Raw genomic sequence first — 18,939 nt, forward strand, 5'->3', positions numbered from 1 at the left:
CTCCCGACCCCCAATATAAATTGACTGCTACAATAACCTTAATAATAGAGACAATACACCATAAATAAATACTGAAACCAGATAATCATTAAGGAAGGTGTATATGTGTACTATATGTAAACTCTTCATTTCCATTTGCCAGCCATTCAGTTGCAAAATAAAGTTCTCTTTTAATATTTTGGGAAACCCCCAGAGGGGTCGCGACCCACGGGTTGAGAACCCCTGATCTAAGGTACCTTTCCACCTCGGAAGAAAAGGAAGAAAGATTGACAGATTGGGCATTAACGTTTACAATTTTCCAAGCCTGCCGGCGTTGTACAAACAAGTCAATAATAGTGCCAGCCGATATTAGTGAACGTCTGAACGCTCGCTCTCCTTGCCATGCAACGAAGTGTGATTAATTTTGGCCCACCTGTATCGGTTCAAGTCTGAGTGGGACATCCAAAGGAGACCAAAATTAATTTGTGTGAGGCAGATCAAAGCCAGGGAGTAACGCCCAGGGGCATTACACAGTTCACACAGTCAATAATCTGTTTCATCGCCCCCTCTGTGACCTCCTGAGTCTCAGGTTGGCTAGTTTACTGCAAGGCCTCCATCCACATGTCCGACTGAGATATCGGGCTCCATTTTCGTCACCGCTAAACCCCTTATCCCTAAACTTCTTTGCCTTTTTTTTGTTTACTATTTTGCAAAACATTTTTGAATAGTTAAAATGACCAGTCTACAAGATCACAATGTGTCAATGTGGATTGGCTAGTTGAACTATTCAAAAATGTTTTTCAAAATAGTAAAAAAAAAAAAAAAGGCAAAGAAGTTTAGGGATAAGGGGTTTAGCGGTGACAAAAATGGAGCCCATAGCCTAAAAAGGCACCGCTGTCCTCTGCCAGAAGGTGTTCAGTGTCAGTCTTTTGACTGAGTCAAGTCATAATGCTACTGGAAGCATCCACAACTGTGAAATCACAGTTAATGCCCCAAAATGAGCTTAACTCCCCAGACCCTAAGCCTTATCATAAAATCTCAGAGCCTGAGGATGTGAATACGGGGAAAAAGGAATAGTTATTTTGGTTGCCAGGGCAACCGTGTTCATACAGTGGGAGACCTTTTAAATTGCATTGATATTGGGACATCAAAAAAGGGTCTTAACTGTACGAATCCAATGGAGCCACAGTGTCAACATACAGAATGTGGCCACTGTAGACTTTTATCTAACTAACAAACATGTAAAAAAAAATGTAAATGTAATCCCAAACATGCTGGTATGCAATCATGTGTGACCGCTCTATTTCAGGACCAGTTTAGCAAAAGCAAAAATGTTAAGAGTCTCACAGGACTTCGCAACTAATCATGTCACAGCAAAATCCTAACTTAGGATACGGTTGCCAACATTGGTCGTCAGTGACTGAGTGCTTGACGTTACTAGGGTTGGATCCGATTTTACCGTTTCCGGCTCCTTAACGATTCCCTCTTAACGGTCCGATCCCTTAATGGTTCTTAATGGTAGATGTTATAGCAGACGTGAAGTCCACACACAAGGAATATCACCTCTAATACTAAGCATGTGTTGTATGGAGAATATAGGTTGCTACCTTCAGGAAGGAGATATGGTGTACCAGCATACAATAAGGTCAGACTAAAGAGGTCCTTTGTCCACCAGTCGACTTTGAGGCTTAATCAGGAGTTGTAGTAGCCACAGGGTAATCTAGGCGGTGGATATTGCTCTTGTCTTTATGTATGTAAATTGTCTTGCTCTTTGTGTTATGTCAAATGTGTGTATACGTGTTCTGCATACTTGGCTGCTGGGTCGCAAGACAAATTTCAGTGTGAACTGACAATAAAGTACTATATCATACTATATCATATCATACCAGCTCTGACAGTGTGATAAAAAACTATTTCACAAACGGTTTCAAATGTAATGGAAGTAACCGATTCCGCTTCCTCAATGTTGGATTCGGTTCCTCCACCTCCGGATTCCAACCCTAGACGTTGCGTTACCCATATGTTTATCTCAGGTGAACAGAATGAACCACAGATACTTGATTTACCCGTCCAGTATAGCTAGTGACCCTGCGGATGCTTCGCATCATGTATTCATTTCTGCCATGGTAGAAACAACGTTTCAGCCCAAGAAGAGTTGCTATCTGGAACGTCTCCAGTGCTGACAGAACAGCTGCTGTCTCCTCTCATGTTACACGGCACACATACTCCGCATGACATCAGGAACAGCTCGGGCCAAGCAGAGCCGCTGAATTGAACGACATGCTGCCTAAACAAAAACAGACTTTTCTGCAATTCTTTTCCCCCTGGTCAGCATTCCAGATGATGTTTTTGCCAGTCCCATGCCCTCGGATCACTGCACAGCAATTGTCAGAGGCACAAAAAGGGGGGAAGTGGAGGACAAGAGAGTGAGTGACGTAACCCCGGGAGCTGAATGAAAAAGAGACCGTCTATGTTTGGTGTCTGTGTGGGAGAGAGAGGGGGTGAAAAAGAAAAGAAAAAACTTTTTTTTTTCAAAATGAGGCTTTCAATGCCTTCAATGTGCTTTCACTCGAATACTCTGCCCTTGTCATGAATGTTACAGGTTGGATTCTCTCTTCAGGAAGCATGCTTGGACATAATGCCGTGCATATGGTACAAGCCTATTTCTGGGGAGGGGCCGGGGGGAGGTCATAGAAAAGCACCCTTTGGCTCCAGTGAAAGCCCCATGTTGACAAAAAGCCACCAGCACTTTGTTCACTCATAACCGCCATTTAATACTTGGGTTGTGTCTAGCTGCATAATTGAGTCCAAATAAAGTATGCACTTGTTTAAGAGCTACTTCCCCTGAATATTTCATTCCCCTACGAGACGAGTTTCAGCACGGACAGTCTGTTCGTGCTTATGACTGGTTCCAACCTTATACACTTTTTGTTCATTTATTTTTTTCCATTCCAGCCGGCAGTGCTTAGACTGATATGACAGCAGTGGAGGTTGAAGAGACAAGTTTTAAAGGTGCATTATTTTGGAGATGTTCAATATATATTTTTAGCCCAATCTACATGATCGGTAATGAAGAACTGACTGACTGACTGACTGACTGACTGACTGACTCTCACACTCACACACAGCAAACCGATGGACAAGCTCACAGCGTGATGTGTTGTGGCGCACTCTTATAGATGTGATAAATACTTTTGTTAAAAGAATGATTTTGAATTTAGGCTTCCTACATGCATAAGATAAGTTACTCCACCATATCAATATCTAGTTCATCTGTACCAAATGCCTGGCCATATGTTGGATGGGATTTTATTCTCTGGATGAGTTAAGGAGGAGGAAGCCATTCATTTGACATCCCTGGCTATACCCAGTTCACATTTGACTTACACAACAGATGTTAGGAAATTAAATGTCCACCATCATTGGTGAACTTTTAATCAACTTCAGTTCCCATCAGAAAATAAAACATTAGGTTTAATACGATGGCCCCAAATGATGTCAAGCCTTTTAACCATTTGAACTCTATAGCATCTCTATTCTGGGCATATCATAATAGGCAAACTATGATGACAACCATATCCACTAAGGGAACCCCTTTTGGTGTTAGCATTATGTTATGCTTTAGCTATTGAAAAATAGCAGATCTACAAGCTCATAGCACGCCACCGAGTGGCGCGCTACGAGTTTGTAGGTCTGCTATTTTTGAAAAATCGAAGAACGACTGACATAGAAACATAGCTTTTTCAGAAAACTGTCAGGATGTAGAAGACATTTTTAGAATCTGATCTCAGGTCAAAATGGGTTAAGTAACCGCTGAATAGAACGTATAGAAATGGATCAGTCGTGGCACTGCCGACTACTGAAACATATAACATGATTGTTTTGTAATTTCCTATGAATTGTGTTTGTGATAAATACTAATTTCGAGCCTTTTAGGAAAGCTGATCATGCACCTGACCCAGTGTTGGCATTTGCAGCCTGCTAAGAAGCCAAGGTCAGATCTGTTAAACCAATAGAAGCACTTCACATTTCAACCAACGCTAAAAAGAGAATTCATCAATAATAGAGGTTTACGGTCTTATCATCGGATTGCATATTTTCTCTCATCGATATCTTCCAGCCAACAGGTTCACAGTTTCATTACTGCTCCTCCTGCCCTTGACTTGGGTATGAGTCATTTCTACATGGCTGCAGAGATTAAATAGGGTGCATTTTGCATCCCAAAACACAGTTTATTGTTAAGGGACACAATAAAACAACAAACTCTGCATCCACAGGATGCACTACTGTACTCTGCATGTACAGTAAATATAATACACATAAAAAAGAAATGGCGATATTTTGCTAGCTTTAGTTCTAATAATCATTTCGTATTCTGTTTTCTACATGAATATAACCACATTATAACCATATAAAATGAAATGGGAGTTAAATGCTGCAATTTGTAAATATATGCAAAATATGATTCCTAACGTCGTTGAAGTGGGACTCATCATGTCCCTGGGACTCATTTCTAAAAGACCATCCCTGCATCCCGGGACTCATTACATTGAAAACCTATTTACATCACTGGGCTGGGATACGGAAGGACGGTTTTAACTGGGCTTTATAATCCAATTAAGACAGCTCTGTCTGTGCAAAACCAAACTGTCTTTGCACCTTGCCCACTGGAGAACAACAAGCTCATCACATAGACTAGAGTCTACCTTAATATAAGCCGTCTGACCTACTCACAAAGCAAAGCCTGTCAACACCGCGAAGCCTTGAATGAACTAGTCCCATGTTTCAAACCGTCAGGCGTAGTCAGGCGCTACCGACACCTGACTGTTTACAGTGTTTAACGTTACAGTTTAGCCTACATACAAACATGAAAAAATATCGTCACTATGCACTGCAGGCAGAAGTCTTACATCTTCATATTTCATGTTTCTATGAATTTTCAATCAATCAATGCCTTTTTTTGTACTGTAATGCCAGCATCACACGAAATTAGAGAAGTGAACGTAGCAGATCTACAAGATCACAAAAATGTCGATTGGCTATTTAAAAAAAAAAAAAAACATAAAAACAATTGGAAAGTTGTATGGCCAAAATAGGGATTCCAGGTTGAAAGTGGTAAAGTCTGTCTGTGGGTTTTATAAATATTTAGCCAATGAAAAGGATTGGAACACGTGTTCCCTTTCCCCCGTTTCCTAGCTTATGAGCATGGATACATGAAAGTAGCAAAACAGCATGTCTATTATTGCATGTTGAAAAGCAGTATTAATAGCTAAAAGGGCTTATGTAAGCCAGATGTTATTGTGCTCATCCTTTCAGAAATCACTGAAGACGATTCATCTTAAAAGCAATGTGAATGACATGTGACAGTGGATAGGAAGGACAGCACACCAAAACTGAACAATGACCTTTTGGGAGCTTTTAGGCATCAGTAACTCCCAACAATTTGTGTTTTATGCATTATGTTATACTTTAGCTATTCGAAAATAGCAGATCTACAAGCTCTTGTAGGTCTGCTATTTTTGAAAAATCGTGAAAATGTGCCTCAAATCTTTGCATATATATTATTACAGACTCAAGTGAACATTTTAACTCAAATCTTTGCTTCTGCGGAGGTCCCTGGAACAACATATTTTCAGATGGGGCATATTACATATCATTTTTGGGGTCCTTGATGTGAAATATTGAGCACCACTGATACAGAAACATAAGGTTTTTCAGAAAACTGTCAGGATTTTTGAAATTTTTATGTCAGGCCTAGCAACAGCGAGATTATGAAACACATGAGAGGTACAACAAGAAACAAAACAAAAGATTCATAAGAATGAAACAATAAGGTCAGCAATCCCCCCCCCCCCCACCCAAAAAAACAAACCCCAGAACAGACAGTACAGTCAGTTTGTTGTTTGGGTACCTGCCCTAATGAGTGAACAGATTAAGGCTAGATGTCTAATCCTTGTGTGACCTTCTGTGACAGTCTTAACCTGTGAAAAGCTTGGTCTTGCCTTAATGTGATCAAATGTGCACAGAGATTTATTTTACTTCTATGATTTGCCTTTCATGCATACATAATTACATAGTTACATACAGTGTTTCTTAATCTGCAATTGTGTAGATTACATTTACTTCTGCTACACCGAATCTTGTCGCCGGAAATAGCAGATCGTATTGTGATGCGTAGTAGTGACCTTGTTGTAGACATGCTATTTCCGCTGGATGTTCGCCACAGAATACGGACGCTGTATAAGTGGTGGTGCGACACCAGTGACTCCTAGAGGATGGTCAGGGCTCCTCTCAGTAGGCGGGTTTAACTGTGCGGATTAGGGTGGGTGATTGTCCCTCTGCACACGCTACAGCCTCCCAGTGAGGCTCCTCACTCACTGGCCGGTGGAAAGAAGCTGTGGATTCCAACACCACCCAGTCCAAAGAACAACCAGTAGGGGTCAGTAATGACCACTTCTGACAAGACTACAAGTGTGTGGAGAAAATGGGGATTTTCTTTTCCCCCCACATTTTTGCTAAATGTGGGAAGATTTACACAAAACGAAAGACAGCTCATTCCGCTGCTGGCTTAGTGTCTCCAAATGATTCAGTGTACTCTAGACTTTGTTTTTCTTCATAATTATGTAAGCAAAAGTATGTTAACATCAGTACAGTCAAGGTGAGTGGAAACTGAAGATGGCAAGGTTTCATTAGAACTTGGACCATGCTAGTCGGAAAAAATACTGGTTCTATTAACGCGGCAAGCGGCACAAATCTGACACAAAGCTCAGCCAATCCATGAAGCTGACATCAGGGAAGCCAATGCCCATGGCACGCCCTGCAAACAATCAGATTTGGTGCGTCCTCCGTAGACCTCCCGATCCAATTGCGAGTTATGCCTGGGACAGGACAGGCAGACACAGGTTTCGTGAACTAATAGAGAGATCATTGTGATAAAGGCTAATAGCAAAAAGGCTGAATACAAACAATGGCACACTGATGAGCTACAGCATCAGACGGACAGATTTCACTAAAGTGCAACATGTTCATTTAGATGAAGAGGAGAACGAAGGTCAGGAACAGATGTGACCCATATGGGGGAGATAAGGGATGGAATCATTTGAAACTGTATTGAACGTGACAGCTGGTGGACTGAGAGAGTGAGAGACACGTCAAGATGTGCTGCAGATTATTTCAGACAAGGCATCTTCTTTCCTTCCTCATGTTAGCAGAAAGCTACTCCCAGTTGAATTAACCGGGGTGGGTGTGTGTGTGCGTGCTTGCATACGTGCGTGCGTGCGTGCGTGTCATGACGATGGATGATGACAGCTCAAGCTGCAGTGATGCCTCCCACTGCACGTCTCCATACTGTCATCTACAGAAGTTCGAATGAGTAATGCTGTAATGAGAATACTCTGGACTAAAACTAAAACGCACCTTAACCACTTTCAATCTGGTGTCCCTATTTTGGACATGTCATTATAGTCAATTATTTAAAAACAGTGTTGTAGCAGATCTATAAGTTCACAATGCAAGCCTGCCCTGTGTGTGGCACGGCTATTTTCACCTTGAAATGCGTCCAATCATTGTGAGCTTTTGAATAGACATTTTTTGTTGTTGCTTTGTGACCTTGTAGATCGCCTGTTTCTTGAACGTTGTGATCTTTTAGTCTGGCTTTTTCCGCGGTACGACAAAGTATGAAATAGGCAGGGTTTAAGTGTTTAAGGATCAACTCTAATTGCAGGGGTTAACTTGGGACTATTTTCACAGAGTACGGAAAAGGTTGCAACGCGTTGTTTATCCTGCAGACCTCCTACTGTACCTATACAGTACATCCCACTGTACAGCTACAGCAGTGCCATGTGAAGTCACATTAACAGAGTTTATTTTTACACTAGGGCAACATTTATATTAGTTTATGTACGTTTCTATATGCTTGAGTTGAGTGAATAAGTGTGTGTGCGTGTGTGTGTATGCGTGTGTGTGTATGCGTGTGTGTGTGTGTGTGTGTGTGTGTGTGTGTGTGTGTGTGTGTGTGTGTGTGTGTGTGTGTGTGTGTGTGTGTGTGTGTGCGCGAAATGCGTGCGTGCGTGCACGCATGCATGTGTAATAGAATAGCCTATGCTTTAAGTAGCACACATGTTTTATATGGCTTGTCATGTGCATTCGCTCATTGCACAGTACTGCAAAGGCCAGAGTGTTTTGTCCTTGAAATAAACATGTCTATGTTGCTGCTGGCACACACAGCTCAGGAAATGCCTGAGGGGAGAGGTGGAAAATAAGAGGAGAGCGAGAGAAAAGACAAGCTGAAAAATATTGTCTCCCTTTTCCCCTCCGATGTGCTTATTTTGACAGCATCCTCCCCCATGTCAAAGGACAGCTTCCTTGCCTCTCGCTTCTTGGCTCAGGGAGAGGGATCTCCCTTCAGTCCCCTTGATAAGTGTAGACCTTACAATTCTACAGTGCTCAATTCTGGCAGTGCTCCCAATTCTGTGGCACAGAGATGCGGGGAGGGGAAAGCTAAATCTAACCTTTTCCAACTTTCTGACCCCTTCTACCACTCAACGAGGATGTGCAACCCACCGCTCCAGCATTGCCCCCTCCTTCTAGAAAGCAGAGTGCAGGTCAACAACAAGCTTCCAAAAAGGGGTGGAGAATAGAGCAGAGTGGGCCTTAGGACTTTCTAGCAGCTCTCCTCTGGTTGTGAGGAATGCGAAACGTTTCCCAAGGAAATTCCTCCTCCTCCAGGAAGTCAGGGGAAGGAAACCAAGACAAGCTTGACACATTTCGGGCAGCGGGAGGAGATGTGAAGTGAGCTAACTGAAAGGGGTGCTTAGTCTACTGATAAGAAGTCCTATCAGGCTGTGAGCAGAGAGGAGGGGCTTCAGAGAGGACTGCCCAAGTCCACTGGATCTTTTCCAGATGATTAGACACAAACATGAACTGCGTTCGCCCCAGCGTATGTCATCAATTAGACAGGCTTTTTTCCCCCTTTGTTATTATTATTATTATCTTTCTCCAAATTCACCACCAACTTAAGAACAAATTGGCCATTTAAAATTGGTTACACAATTTAGCTCCTGTTTGATATAATTATGAGCAATACTGATGGTTAGACCAATAGCCCACATAGGCTATAATACTGTAACTTGGCAATAAGCCTCGTCGTCTATTCAGTGTGAAAAACTCCCACACTCAGCTACACTTGGCTGGTTTCATTCAGCCTTCTCAGCTTCCAGTTTCTGAGGTCAATCCCAGTATTTTGGCCCTGGATTGTTAACATAATTTCACTCTAGACATATAATTCAACTTCATCTCATCAACAACAACAATGAAAACAGTTTGTTCTCTGAGACACACCTAAAAGGGAAAACAATATATTATGGAACACCCCTAAAACCATCAGCTAGAAATATTATCAAACAGAGAAATAAGTAGGACCTACCCAACACAATCTCATCAACAATGAAACTTTTCTTCTATTCTGACCAGACCACTCACACATCATGAAGATTTGAGCAACAGGCCGTAACTCAGCCGCTTCTAAGCACTTTTGTCATTTGTCAATATTCATGTTATAGCAGAAGCAAGATGGACAGTGTTGTGTCACATTCCTAGAGGGCCCTGGAGATGTCCAACAGGTCACTGTTTATGATTCCAGAGGAGCTGGGAGATTAAGCAGACAGGGCCCTGTGTGCAGCTTCAGATTACTAGCTCATCTTCTTTTCCTGTTATGAAATCAGATTAATTCAGCACAACTGCTGGGAGACATAATGTCCGGCCCAATGGTGGTACGGGTGTCTGGAAGGGCAAAGAGCAAAGTTAAGTACCTCATATTATTATTATTATTATTGAAATAGACATGTGGGCTATATGCATCTTAGTTTAATGGTTCCATATAGGAACAACGACATATTGTGAATCAAACATTAAATCTGTGAGATTAAGGTCAGAGATGAGTACTTGAGTAGGACTTCCAATTAGGACCTTTTATCTGCGTTTTTCCATAATGGATACGTTTACAAATGCAGAATTAATGCTCACTGATGCTCTCCTGACAGAACATTATAACAAAATCTTTTATACACTACAAATCACAACATGCTGTGAGCTTGTGGCTATGTTAGCAATTATTGCGTGACACGGTTGTACAAATAGGATTTAAAGGTGCTGCAAGTGATTTTTTGTTGTCTCCTGACCTGAAAATGTATTTTTTGTTTACTAAAGAGCAGGTGAGAGCGACTGATTTTAACGTTGATTATACACAGTATATTTTTAAACATTTCTCTGGTTATTTGATGAATAGAAAAAGTTATCGATTGCTAAGAAGATAATCGATAGTTGCAGCGCTAGACTCTGTTGCTAATTAACACCCTACTTGAACATACTAACCAAAATTAACAGATCCACAAGCTTGAAACAGCGCCATGACACGCTTTGAGATTGTAGATCTGCTACCTTTCCTCTTTTCTTCATTGGAATCCTGAAAACTAAAGTAACAGTTTTGGAGGACAAAATGAAGTTTACAGTTTCCACCCGACAGAGACGCTATACTATATTTGATGTTCTGCCATTACATGATAATCAGCCCTTCAAAAGTCTCAATTACCAAATACGATTACCACAAAGCTGCGGCCCTGCCAGTCCCAAGGGGAATATGGCCATCTTGGGCCTCACTCATGCATCAAACAGGCAGAGATGTCACACTCGCTCCAGATAAACATCCAAGGGGATGTTCTAGCAGCAGCTAGAAGCTAGAAGCTGCTGCTAGAAGCTGCTAGAAGCTGCTGCTGATTGGCCAGGCCGTTTTGTGGCCGGGCATCAAGTCTGCCTGAGAGTTCCCAGATGGGAGCAGGAGGGGGGAACCCAGTGTACTCTCTGCTGCCCCATCTGGCGGAGTCAGGTTAGTAGCTAGTAGGCATACATTAAAAGATATCCTATTTTTCACTTCCTCAACCAAAGAGCAAGCTTGAATAGTTGAAGTGTTGTTGTGTCAGTGGTAAATTTTACAGACTATTTCTACCAACAACTGTCCACTTTAGATGCCATGATTGCCATCTAGGCTAGATAGCCCAAGAACACAAACACAACTAAATAGTTAGCTTGGAAACCCTTTTCTAATTACAGATATGGCTAAAAGGGCAAGACTTTTGACCCAGAGTTGTCAAAGATCCTTTGACTTGGAGCAAACTCCCCCAGCAGCATTCGATAGATTCTACAACCGTAGCAGATAAATATGGCACATTCTTGACCCCTGTGTTAGTATCATACCTCCAAATACCACACACTTTCCACATCAAATGCCTACGTTGCGAAACTTAGACATGGGCCATCCAGGTACATGCAGGTTACAGTGCATGGAATTAGAAATTGAAGATTCTGACTCTCAAATGTACATAATTTGTTTTGATTGTATTGTTGTATTGTGCTGCTTTAGCAATGTAAACGTTTTCTCATGCCAATAAAGCCCTTTGAATTGAAAATTGAAGTGCATGTTGGCAATGCTGCAAGTCACTCTATATAATGGTTTATCAACATCAGATGTTGATGTTTTAGCCATTAGATGTTGATAACTGGGGAATGAGATCTCTACCTTTGAAGCACCATAAGCGTTTGTTGGGCAATGGACAAAACTGATAACGTCTTGCTGTTGTTGTGTAGACTAGATAGATACATTTCATACATTGATTATATTTTTTCTTAAATAAATACTATGCTGTCACTATTCTAAATAGACTTGGTTAATATAATTATTATTGGGTTGTATGGGCTCTACAAAAAGCAAGGAGTGTGACTAGCATGTTAAATCGCTGCTGATATTTATCATAGAAACGAACAACATACAGTACAGTTATGTTTAACTTTTGTTTTGTAGTGTGAACTGTGTTTTTGCCAGGAAGCAATTCATGCGTTTTCCCTTTTGCTATTTTAGGTTATTCAGCAACATTTCCAAAGCTTTGGTCAGCATTTGTCCCTGGAACAGAGGTCACAGAGAGAAAGTAAACAAAATACAGTATGTACTATCCTCCAAAACGACTGTCTAATTTTAGTATGAAGGTAGGGGTTTTTGGGGCCTATGAAAAGACACATCAAATTTGTCACAAGCTAGTGGGGAGAAATGGTAGAAACAGGCACGCAGCACAGAGCAAAACAATGCAAACCAGCCAACAGGCAGCAGCCACAGTTGTGTTGAGGAGATGCCACAACACCCGTCTGCCCACTGACACACACACACACACACACACACACACACACACACACACACACACACACACACACACACACACACACACACACACACACACACACACACACACACACACACACACACACACACACACACACACACACACACACACACACACACACACACACACACACACACACACACACACACACACACAGTCTGGAAGAAACCTTGTCTCGCTATAATTCATATTTTTGTTTTCATAACTCATTACTCCATCATACTAGTGTCACACAAAAACAGCTGATCTACAGGGTAACATATCGCATTGTGGCAGGTTGTGCGCTTGCCTTGTAGATCTGCTATGGGGAAATGCTATCAATGACATGACCAAATTAGGGAAAACGCATGGAAAGCGGTTAAGTCTTTCTGTGTGTATATTTAACTAATGAAAAGCATTAATAGAGCTTGTTGTGACTAGTAAATAACTACATTTGACAGTTGGATCCATTGGAATTTGGAACACAGATTCCTTGAAAAGTCAATGTTTTAGTCATACAAAGCTTCCACCAGACAGTGACAATATGTCTGCATAGAGAGCCATGTTGTGTAGAATATGCTTAAATCATCATCATTACAAGAAACAATTAGGAAGGAAAGGAAGCCACAACTGTCAGGCAGTAGAAGTAACGTATTTTCACATGAGATATATATGTGGTAGAATAGTTGTTGGCTGCTTGTAAAATAATGCATGTAACTACTGCACTATGCCATACATCAAGAGCAAAGTCACAGAATCACAACGCTGCACAGAGTGAAGATAAGCTATGAGATAGAAATGTACTAGCTCATTAATGAAAATCTGTTGGAAAGGCAAAATTGTCATCCAAACAGGACAGGGCTATAGAGCGTCGCAGTCCCGCCTCCTACCCGGGACCAGGAAATGAAATCCAATGCATTATTCTCATAGACATTTCGTAAAGTATTTATTTAAAGACGGTTACGCCGCGGACAAAGCCAACTCGAGTCGTGACAACTCATGACAACACAAACAATATTTTGGACCAAACAAATAATTAGAAAGAAGAAAAACAACACAAAAAGTGTTGTAACCTGCCGTTTTTTTCTTCTTTCTAATTATTTGTTTGGTCCAAAATATTGTTTGTGTTGTCATGAGTTGTCACGACTCGAGTTGGCTTTGTCCGCGGCGTAACCGTCTTTAAATAAATACTTTACGAAATGTCTATGAGAATAATACATTGGATTTCATTTCCTGGTCCCGGGTAGGAGGCGGGACTGCGACGCTCTATAGGCCTACCAAAGTGTGCCTGGGATGTGTCTGTGTAGCTGCATGACTGCTAGGAGTGTGAGGGGAGATTGATTCCAATCAAGATACAGGTTTGGAGGATTTAGCAGGTGTTGGGAATTTACCTAATCATGCCTAGGCTGGGGTTGCTATGGTGATCAATTGGCTCAACACTGGTCCAGGGACCACCAGTGGTCCTCATTCAAAAGATGGAGTTAGTAACCAAATGGACCCTTATTAATTCTCAAGAGTTAAAATGATTGTTAATCATCTACATCAGGGGTTCCCAAACCTTTTTGACTTAGGTACCCCTTGGGGAAGATTGTTTTTATTTGTAGGGTTCATTAAAAAAAAAAAAAAAACGTTAAAAAAAGAAAAAAGAAAGTCCCCCCAAAACGATTAATCGTTAATATTGAATTATACAAATCGATTTTCATTTTGGACACATTTACACATCCCTAAAAACCACGGGACTACCTTTTACGCAGAGCCTCGGTTTTGTTGGGCGCTGATGGGATGCTTGTTTTACAGCGCCGGCTACTACTAGTAGGGCAGTGTTATATGGGTGCATGCTTTCCGACATACCATTGGTCCGAACGACAACCTACCTCAAACTCTAACCTAACCATAACCGCAAGCACGGAGCGGCGCATCCCTCACCAACCTTAATCCGGTCGTTTTAACGGACCCCTCACCAACCTTAAATCGGGTCGTTTTAACAGATCCCTCACCAACCTTAATCCGGTCGCCTGTAAAACAAGTGCCCCCTCAGTGACCATCGACTACCAGGCTCTGCGTAAAAGGTCATCCTGTAAAAACACAGCAGATGGGTGGGTACAGTTTTGAGGGAGTGCCACACTGCCACAGTAAAAAAAGATATATATATATATATATCACACCTGTGTGAACTGAGCAGTGCAGGCTGCTCAACAACACCGTATTGCAGCTGTTCGTACTCCAAACAGACAGACAGACACACACACACACACAAGGACAGTCATTGGAGTGGTTATGCACCGCTCGAAAAGTGGCAGTAGTTCTATGAGCTCATTTGAAATCGTGCCACTCAGCTGGACAGTGGACAGCCACATATGCTGTGGGCTAACTGAGCAGCAAACAGCTGCAGACAAAGAGGCCCAGCCCCTGTAAGAAAGCCAAAGCAGAATCTCCACAACAGAGAGGCCCTGGGCTGGGCTGGGCTCACGCATGGTCTTTCAAAACAGTCTATGCAAAAACACAGAGGGCCCACTGGCTTTAAAACACCACACCTACTCAATTATTCTGCAAGACACTGTGTAGGCTGTATGGGCTGTATTCCAAAATTGGCATTCCACAGACAAATTACAATCAAGCTGGTTGACAGACATCTAAGCTAAATAAATAAAGAAACTGATATTTTATAGCATTCGTCATCTTGCCGTAATACGATTTTCATCCAATTACACGTATCGGGATGGATGGAGTATAACAAAGGCTTATGGCAAGCAGCAGCAGAGTCTTTTTTCTTCTGCTGCACTGTAATGAGTGATGAGCTTCTAAGCCCTCAGCCCATTAATAATCTATAATCAGCCTCACCCTTATTGATCTTTAATGCCATCAGCACCTGGTGTGTCATCCCATGGAGAGTGTAGATAGGGTACAGGAAGAGGCAGGGGTGTGAAATTATTAAATAGCCTTCAGCAGCACTGCCTTGTATGGCACAGTCTCCAATGCATTTGACCCCAGATAGTCTTAAACCTTAAAGCAATCATACAATTACAGGCAGCATTCCCGCTACACCCACTGCCACTTGGCACCCATACATAAATGGTGCATTTAGACATGGTAAATGGTGCATTTACATATTGCTATAATCCAAAGCGCTTTACATAGATTGTGAATTGCATTCACCCATTCAAACACATTCATTCATACACCGATGTCAAGGCAACCATGCAAGGTACCAACATGTAGCCTGGCTAATAAGCCAGACTAATATCACACAACACTGTCGCGGTATATTAGTCTGGGCTGGCTCCACTTGGATTTCATTTCCCGGGGGGCGGGTTCAAACATTTTCTCTTCGACGCAATTGGTCAGAGCTACTGTCAGTCAAAGGTCTCAAGCATTGAACGTCACTGTACCAAAGCCCGCCCATATTGCATACCGTGTCCCGATTGGTCCGACCTGTTCTCGGTTGTAGGAAAGAGGCGTGCTACTGAGCCTCGCCAGACCATAATCCGCTGGCAGGCAATTTTTTTTTTGCCAACGGCTGATTCGGTCTGGTTTATTAACCAGGCTAACCAACATGTACATCGGGAGAAATTGGGGGTTCAGTTCAGAGTCTTCAACACTAACTCTTGGGGAGCCTGGGATCAAACTGGAAACCCCACGGTTCCCATCCGGTCCTCTACCCCATTGAGCCACTGCCGCTCGCTACTGCATACATCACCAGAGCTATTTACAAAACAATACTTGTCAAGCGTACACTACAGGCCTAATCGCTTCACATTGAAGAAGACAACACAAGAGCTATGGAAACAACCCCAGGCAATGCTGATGTCATCGTAAGTCTTAAGTCTAACATCAATGCTGCCTTTTAACAGTGTGTTTTTAGTATAAAGAATATGAACAAATGTAAAAAGGGGCATTGAAGGGAAAAATACATCCATGCGTCACTCTTTTCAGAAATATTACAAGAATGACAAAAAGACAGCCCAACTGTCAAATTAGAAAGCCATTAGACCATCACTTCGAAGTCTACTACACTGCAGTAGACTCTGACGTGATGATGTTGACTGTAGTTAACTACAGTAATATTCACCGTCATCACTCTCATCGGCTGGCTTCAAATGAGCTCTGAACCGATACTGATTCACAGCCCAGATGGAAATCATGCTCAAACGCACATCTGAAAAGATCACCATCAGCGGATATATTGTGCGTGTTTTCATCTTAGTGAGATTATTTTGCCCACTGTTACACATACACACTTGTGCACACACTCCGCACGGAGGGCAGGCATATACAGTATGTGAGCAGTGCACACACACACACACACACACACACACACACACACACACACACACACACACACACACACACACACACACACACACACACACACACACACACACACACACACACACACACACACACACACACACACACACAGTGGAGGAAGCCCTCTCCTGGCCTGCCCCCTTCTCGTCCAGGGCCTGGAACAGATCTAGGTCAAAGCTGATTAACGTGCCCACAGCTCCCGTGAGCTTTCCAGTCAGGTGGTGGTAATGCCTGCCTGCTCCCTGGCTATGGTTACAAATACGGAATATCACAGATCTGTAGTCAAGACCACTGCACAGTTTTTTACAGTCTTCAGTTTTAGTAAATGGCTTTCAACCTGGTGCGGCGATGTCTATTTTGATTTTTGAGCATGTCATTATGGGACGAATTGTCAGAACATTTCACAAATTGTAAATATTAAAGCGCATACACAGATGGGCTATATGTTCACTCTAGATGTCGTATGGCGAACTATAAAGGGCTTAAGTGATTAAAGACAACATGGGTGGGTGGGTGTACTGATAGGGACCAAACATAAACACATTACACTCTGACAGTTATTACTAGTGTAGCAACACTATGAGTATGTTTAATATATATATAACTACAGGCCTTGGGGAGTTGGCCGGCAGCGGGGGTGACTCACGATAAGCCACAACAAAACATGCAGAGATGAATGAACTTCTGAGAAAATTGATTTTCAAATAGCAAGTTATTAATAAATCTACAAGGTTGCTTGGATTGGATAGCTCAAGCTCATGACACTTTCACAAGAGTGCTCAAGAATTAAAAGGATGGCTGCTACTTTATAACACATGTACGTACGTACTTACTGTACAGACAGTGTCCGAGTTACTGTGTTTCTAAATGGGTTGCAGTGGGATGGCATGCATTCCATAAACCAAATCATGTCTAGGGTGCCACCATGGAATTAAACAACTATGATGTGAATGTCAGGCCTATTTATTTACTCTAAGAGCAACAGCTTGTAATAAAGCAGCAACAAACAACACGTACTGTACGCCATCTTATTGACACAGTTGGCTGCACGTAGGATAACTGTACTGTACATCAACCCCAGGAACAAAATATAATACTATAGAATGCAACAACCCCCCCAGGGCACTATCTATGGCTATGCTAAATGTAACCTGAACATGTCTCTGATATTAGGACAGCCAATCCCATATAAGCATGTTTGAATCATTAGCTGGCCCAGTTTGTAGCCATACCACCACATTTTTAAATGCATGTTTTACTATGATGCATGAGAGAAAGTCGGCTATATGGCTTGGCAGCTTTAGCATTAGCAACGTCGTTGGGTTGGGTTAGCTTGCTAGCCCAACCTAACCACATAACACTTTGCAAAATGTGGGCAGCCAGCTATTGACTACATAACGTTGCCCTCCATACAGGCAACGTGTGTCTTTTGCAAGCGGGGAGGAGAGGGCGAACTGATTTGTAAACATTGCAATGCAAAGCTGCTCCGCTCCCTCCTCGACACACACAACGGTATTATCATGGTATTACCTTGGAACACAGCTCGGGGACGAGCGGTCTATCTCCCAGGTCGCGAAGAGGTTCATCGGCACGGGCACGGCGCCAGAGCCCGAGGAGGAGCCCAGGACGCCCGCCCCGGCCACCGCTCCTGTCGGGAGCGTTGTCGGCGCCGAAGACGGTCCGCCGCTGCCGCCGCCGCCTCCTCCGCCACTGCTTGGGTTCAGGAAAGCGGCCCGGACGCCTCCTCTCTCTACAGCCGCCGCCATCATCACCTCCTCCACTGCCTAGAAGCAGCTCTCGAGCTAAAAACTAACTGTCGGGTCGGACTATAGTAGCGCGGGAGGGAGTCTGTCTGGGAGAGAGGGGAGCTGCTGCGGCTCTGCTGCTCTCTCTGTCCTCCGTCGCGTCGCCAACCCTCCCTGCTCTCTCTCTCTCTCTCTCTCTCTCTCGTGCGTCTGCTCTGCTTCTCTACACAGAAAGATACACAGAACGGAACGCACGAGCCCCCGCTGCACTGCTGCACGCACTCACACACACACTACCCCACGTAACGGACTCTCTGAGTGAATGACTGACTGACTTGAGTGGAGACAGAGCCATTGAGTTTTAAGACAGAGTTACGCAAACTCCGTTCACTTCATGGGGCCATACAGTCCAACAATGGCGGCTCTTCTACATAGACTTCTATTGGTTTGTCCCTATTTGAAGGCTTCAAATAGGGACAAACAGGAGTTTACGGAATGCATTGCAGGTTATGGGGCTCGCGCGAGTACATGAACCACTAGCTCTGGTCCATAGCCTTCTACGATTCTGCCCTGCAGTATACGCATTTAGAGCTATGGACCAGAGCTAATGAACCACGTGACCGGGCTGTTTTCTTGCCCTCTCAATGTCGCAACTCTTCTATTAGATCTCTGAGTGGAGAGATACTGATGGGCGGGGCGTG

General features: G+C 42.9%; 1 protein-coding gene across 2 annotated transcripts in view; it reads right to left on the reverse strand.

The window, feature by feature from the left end:
• Positions 1 to 18,541, reverse strand: part of LOC306931334 (phosphofurin acidic cluster sorting protein 2-like) — a 76,857-nt gene extending 58,316 nt beyond the window's left edge. The window contains exons 1-2 of one of the 2 annotated variants that reach the window (XM_079512686.1): positions 18,468 to 18,541; positions 18,024 to 18,437 (exon numbers count right to left, since the gene is read on the reverse strand). In XM_079512686.1, the coding sequence (XP_079368812.1) occupies positions 18,024 to 18,262 (239 nt within the window). In that variant the 5' untranslated portion in view covers positions 18,263 to 18,437; positions 18,468 to 18,541. Of the gene's footprint in view, positions 1 to 18,023 lie in introns of both variants that reach the window. The other variant, XM_079512685.1, reaches the window with a different exon arrangement.
• Between the last annotated feature and the right edge of the window lie 398 nt (positions 18,542 to 18,939).

Source organism: Electrona antarctica, assembly GCF_951216825.1.
Source record: "Electrona antarctica genome assembly, chromosome: 10".
Taxonomy (NCBI): domain Eukaryota; kingdom Metazoa; phylum Chordata; class Actinopteri; order Myctophiformes; family Myctophidae; genus Electrona; species Electrona antarctica.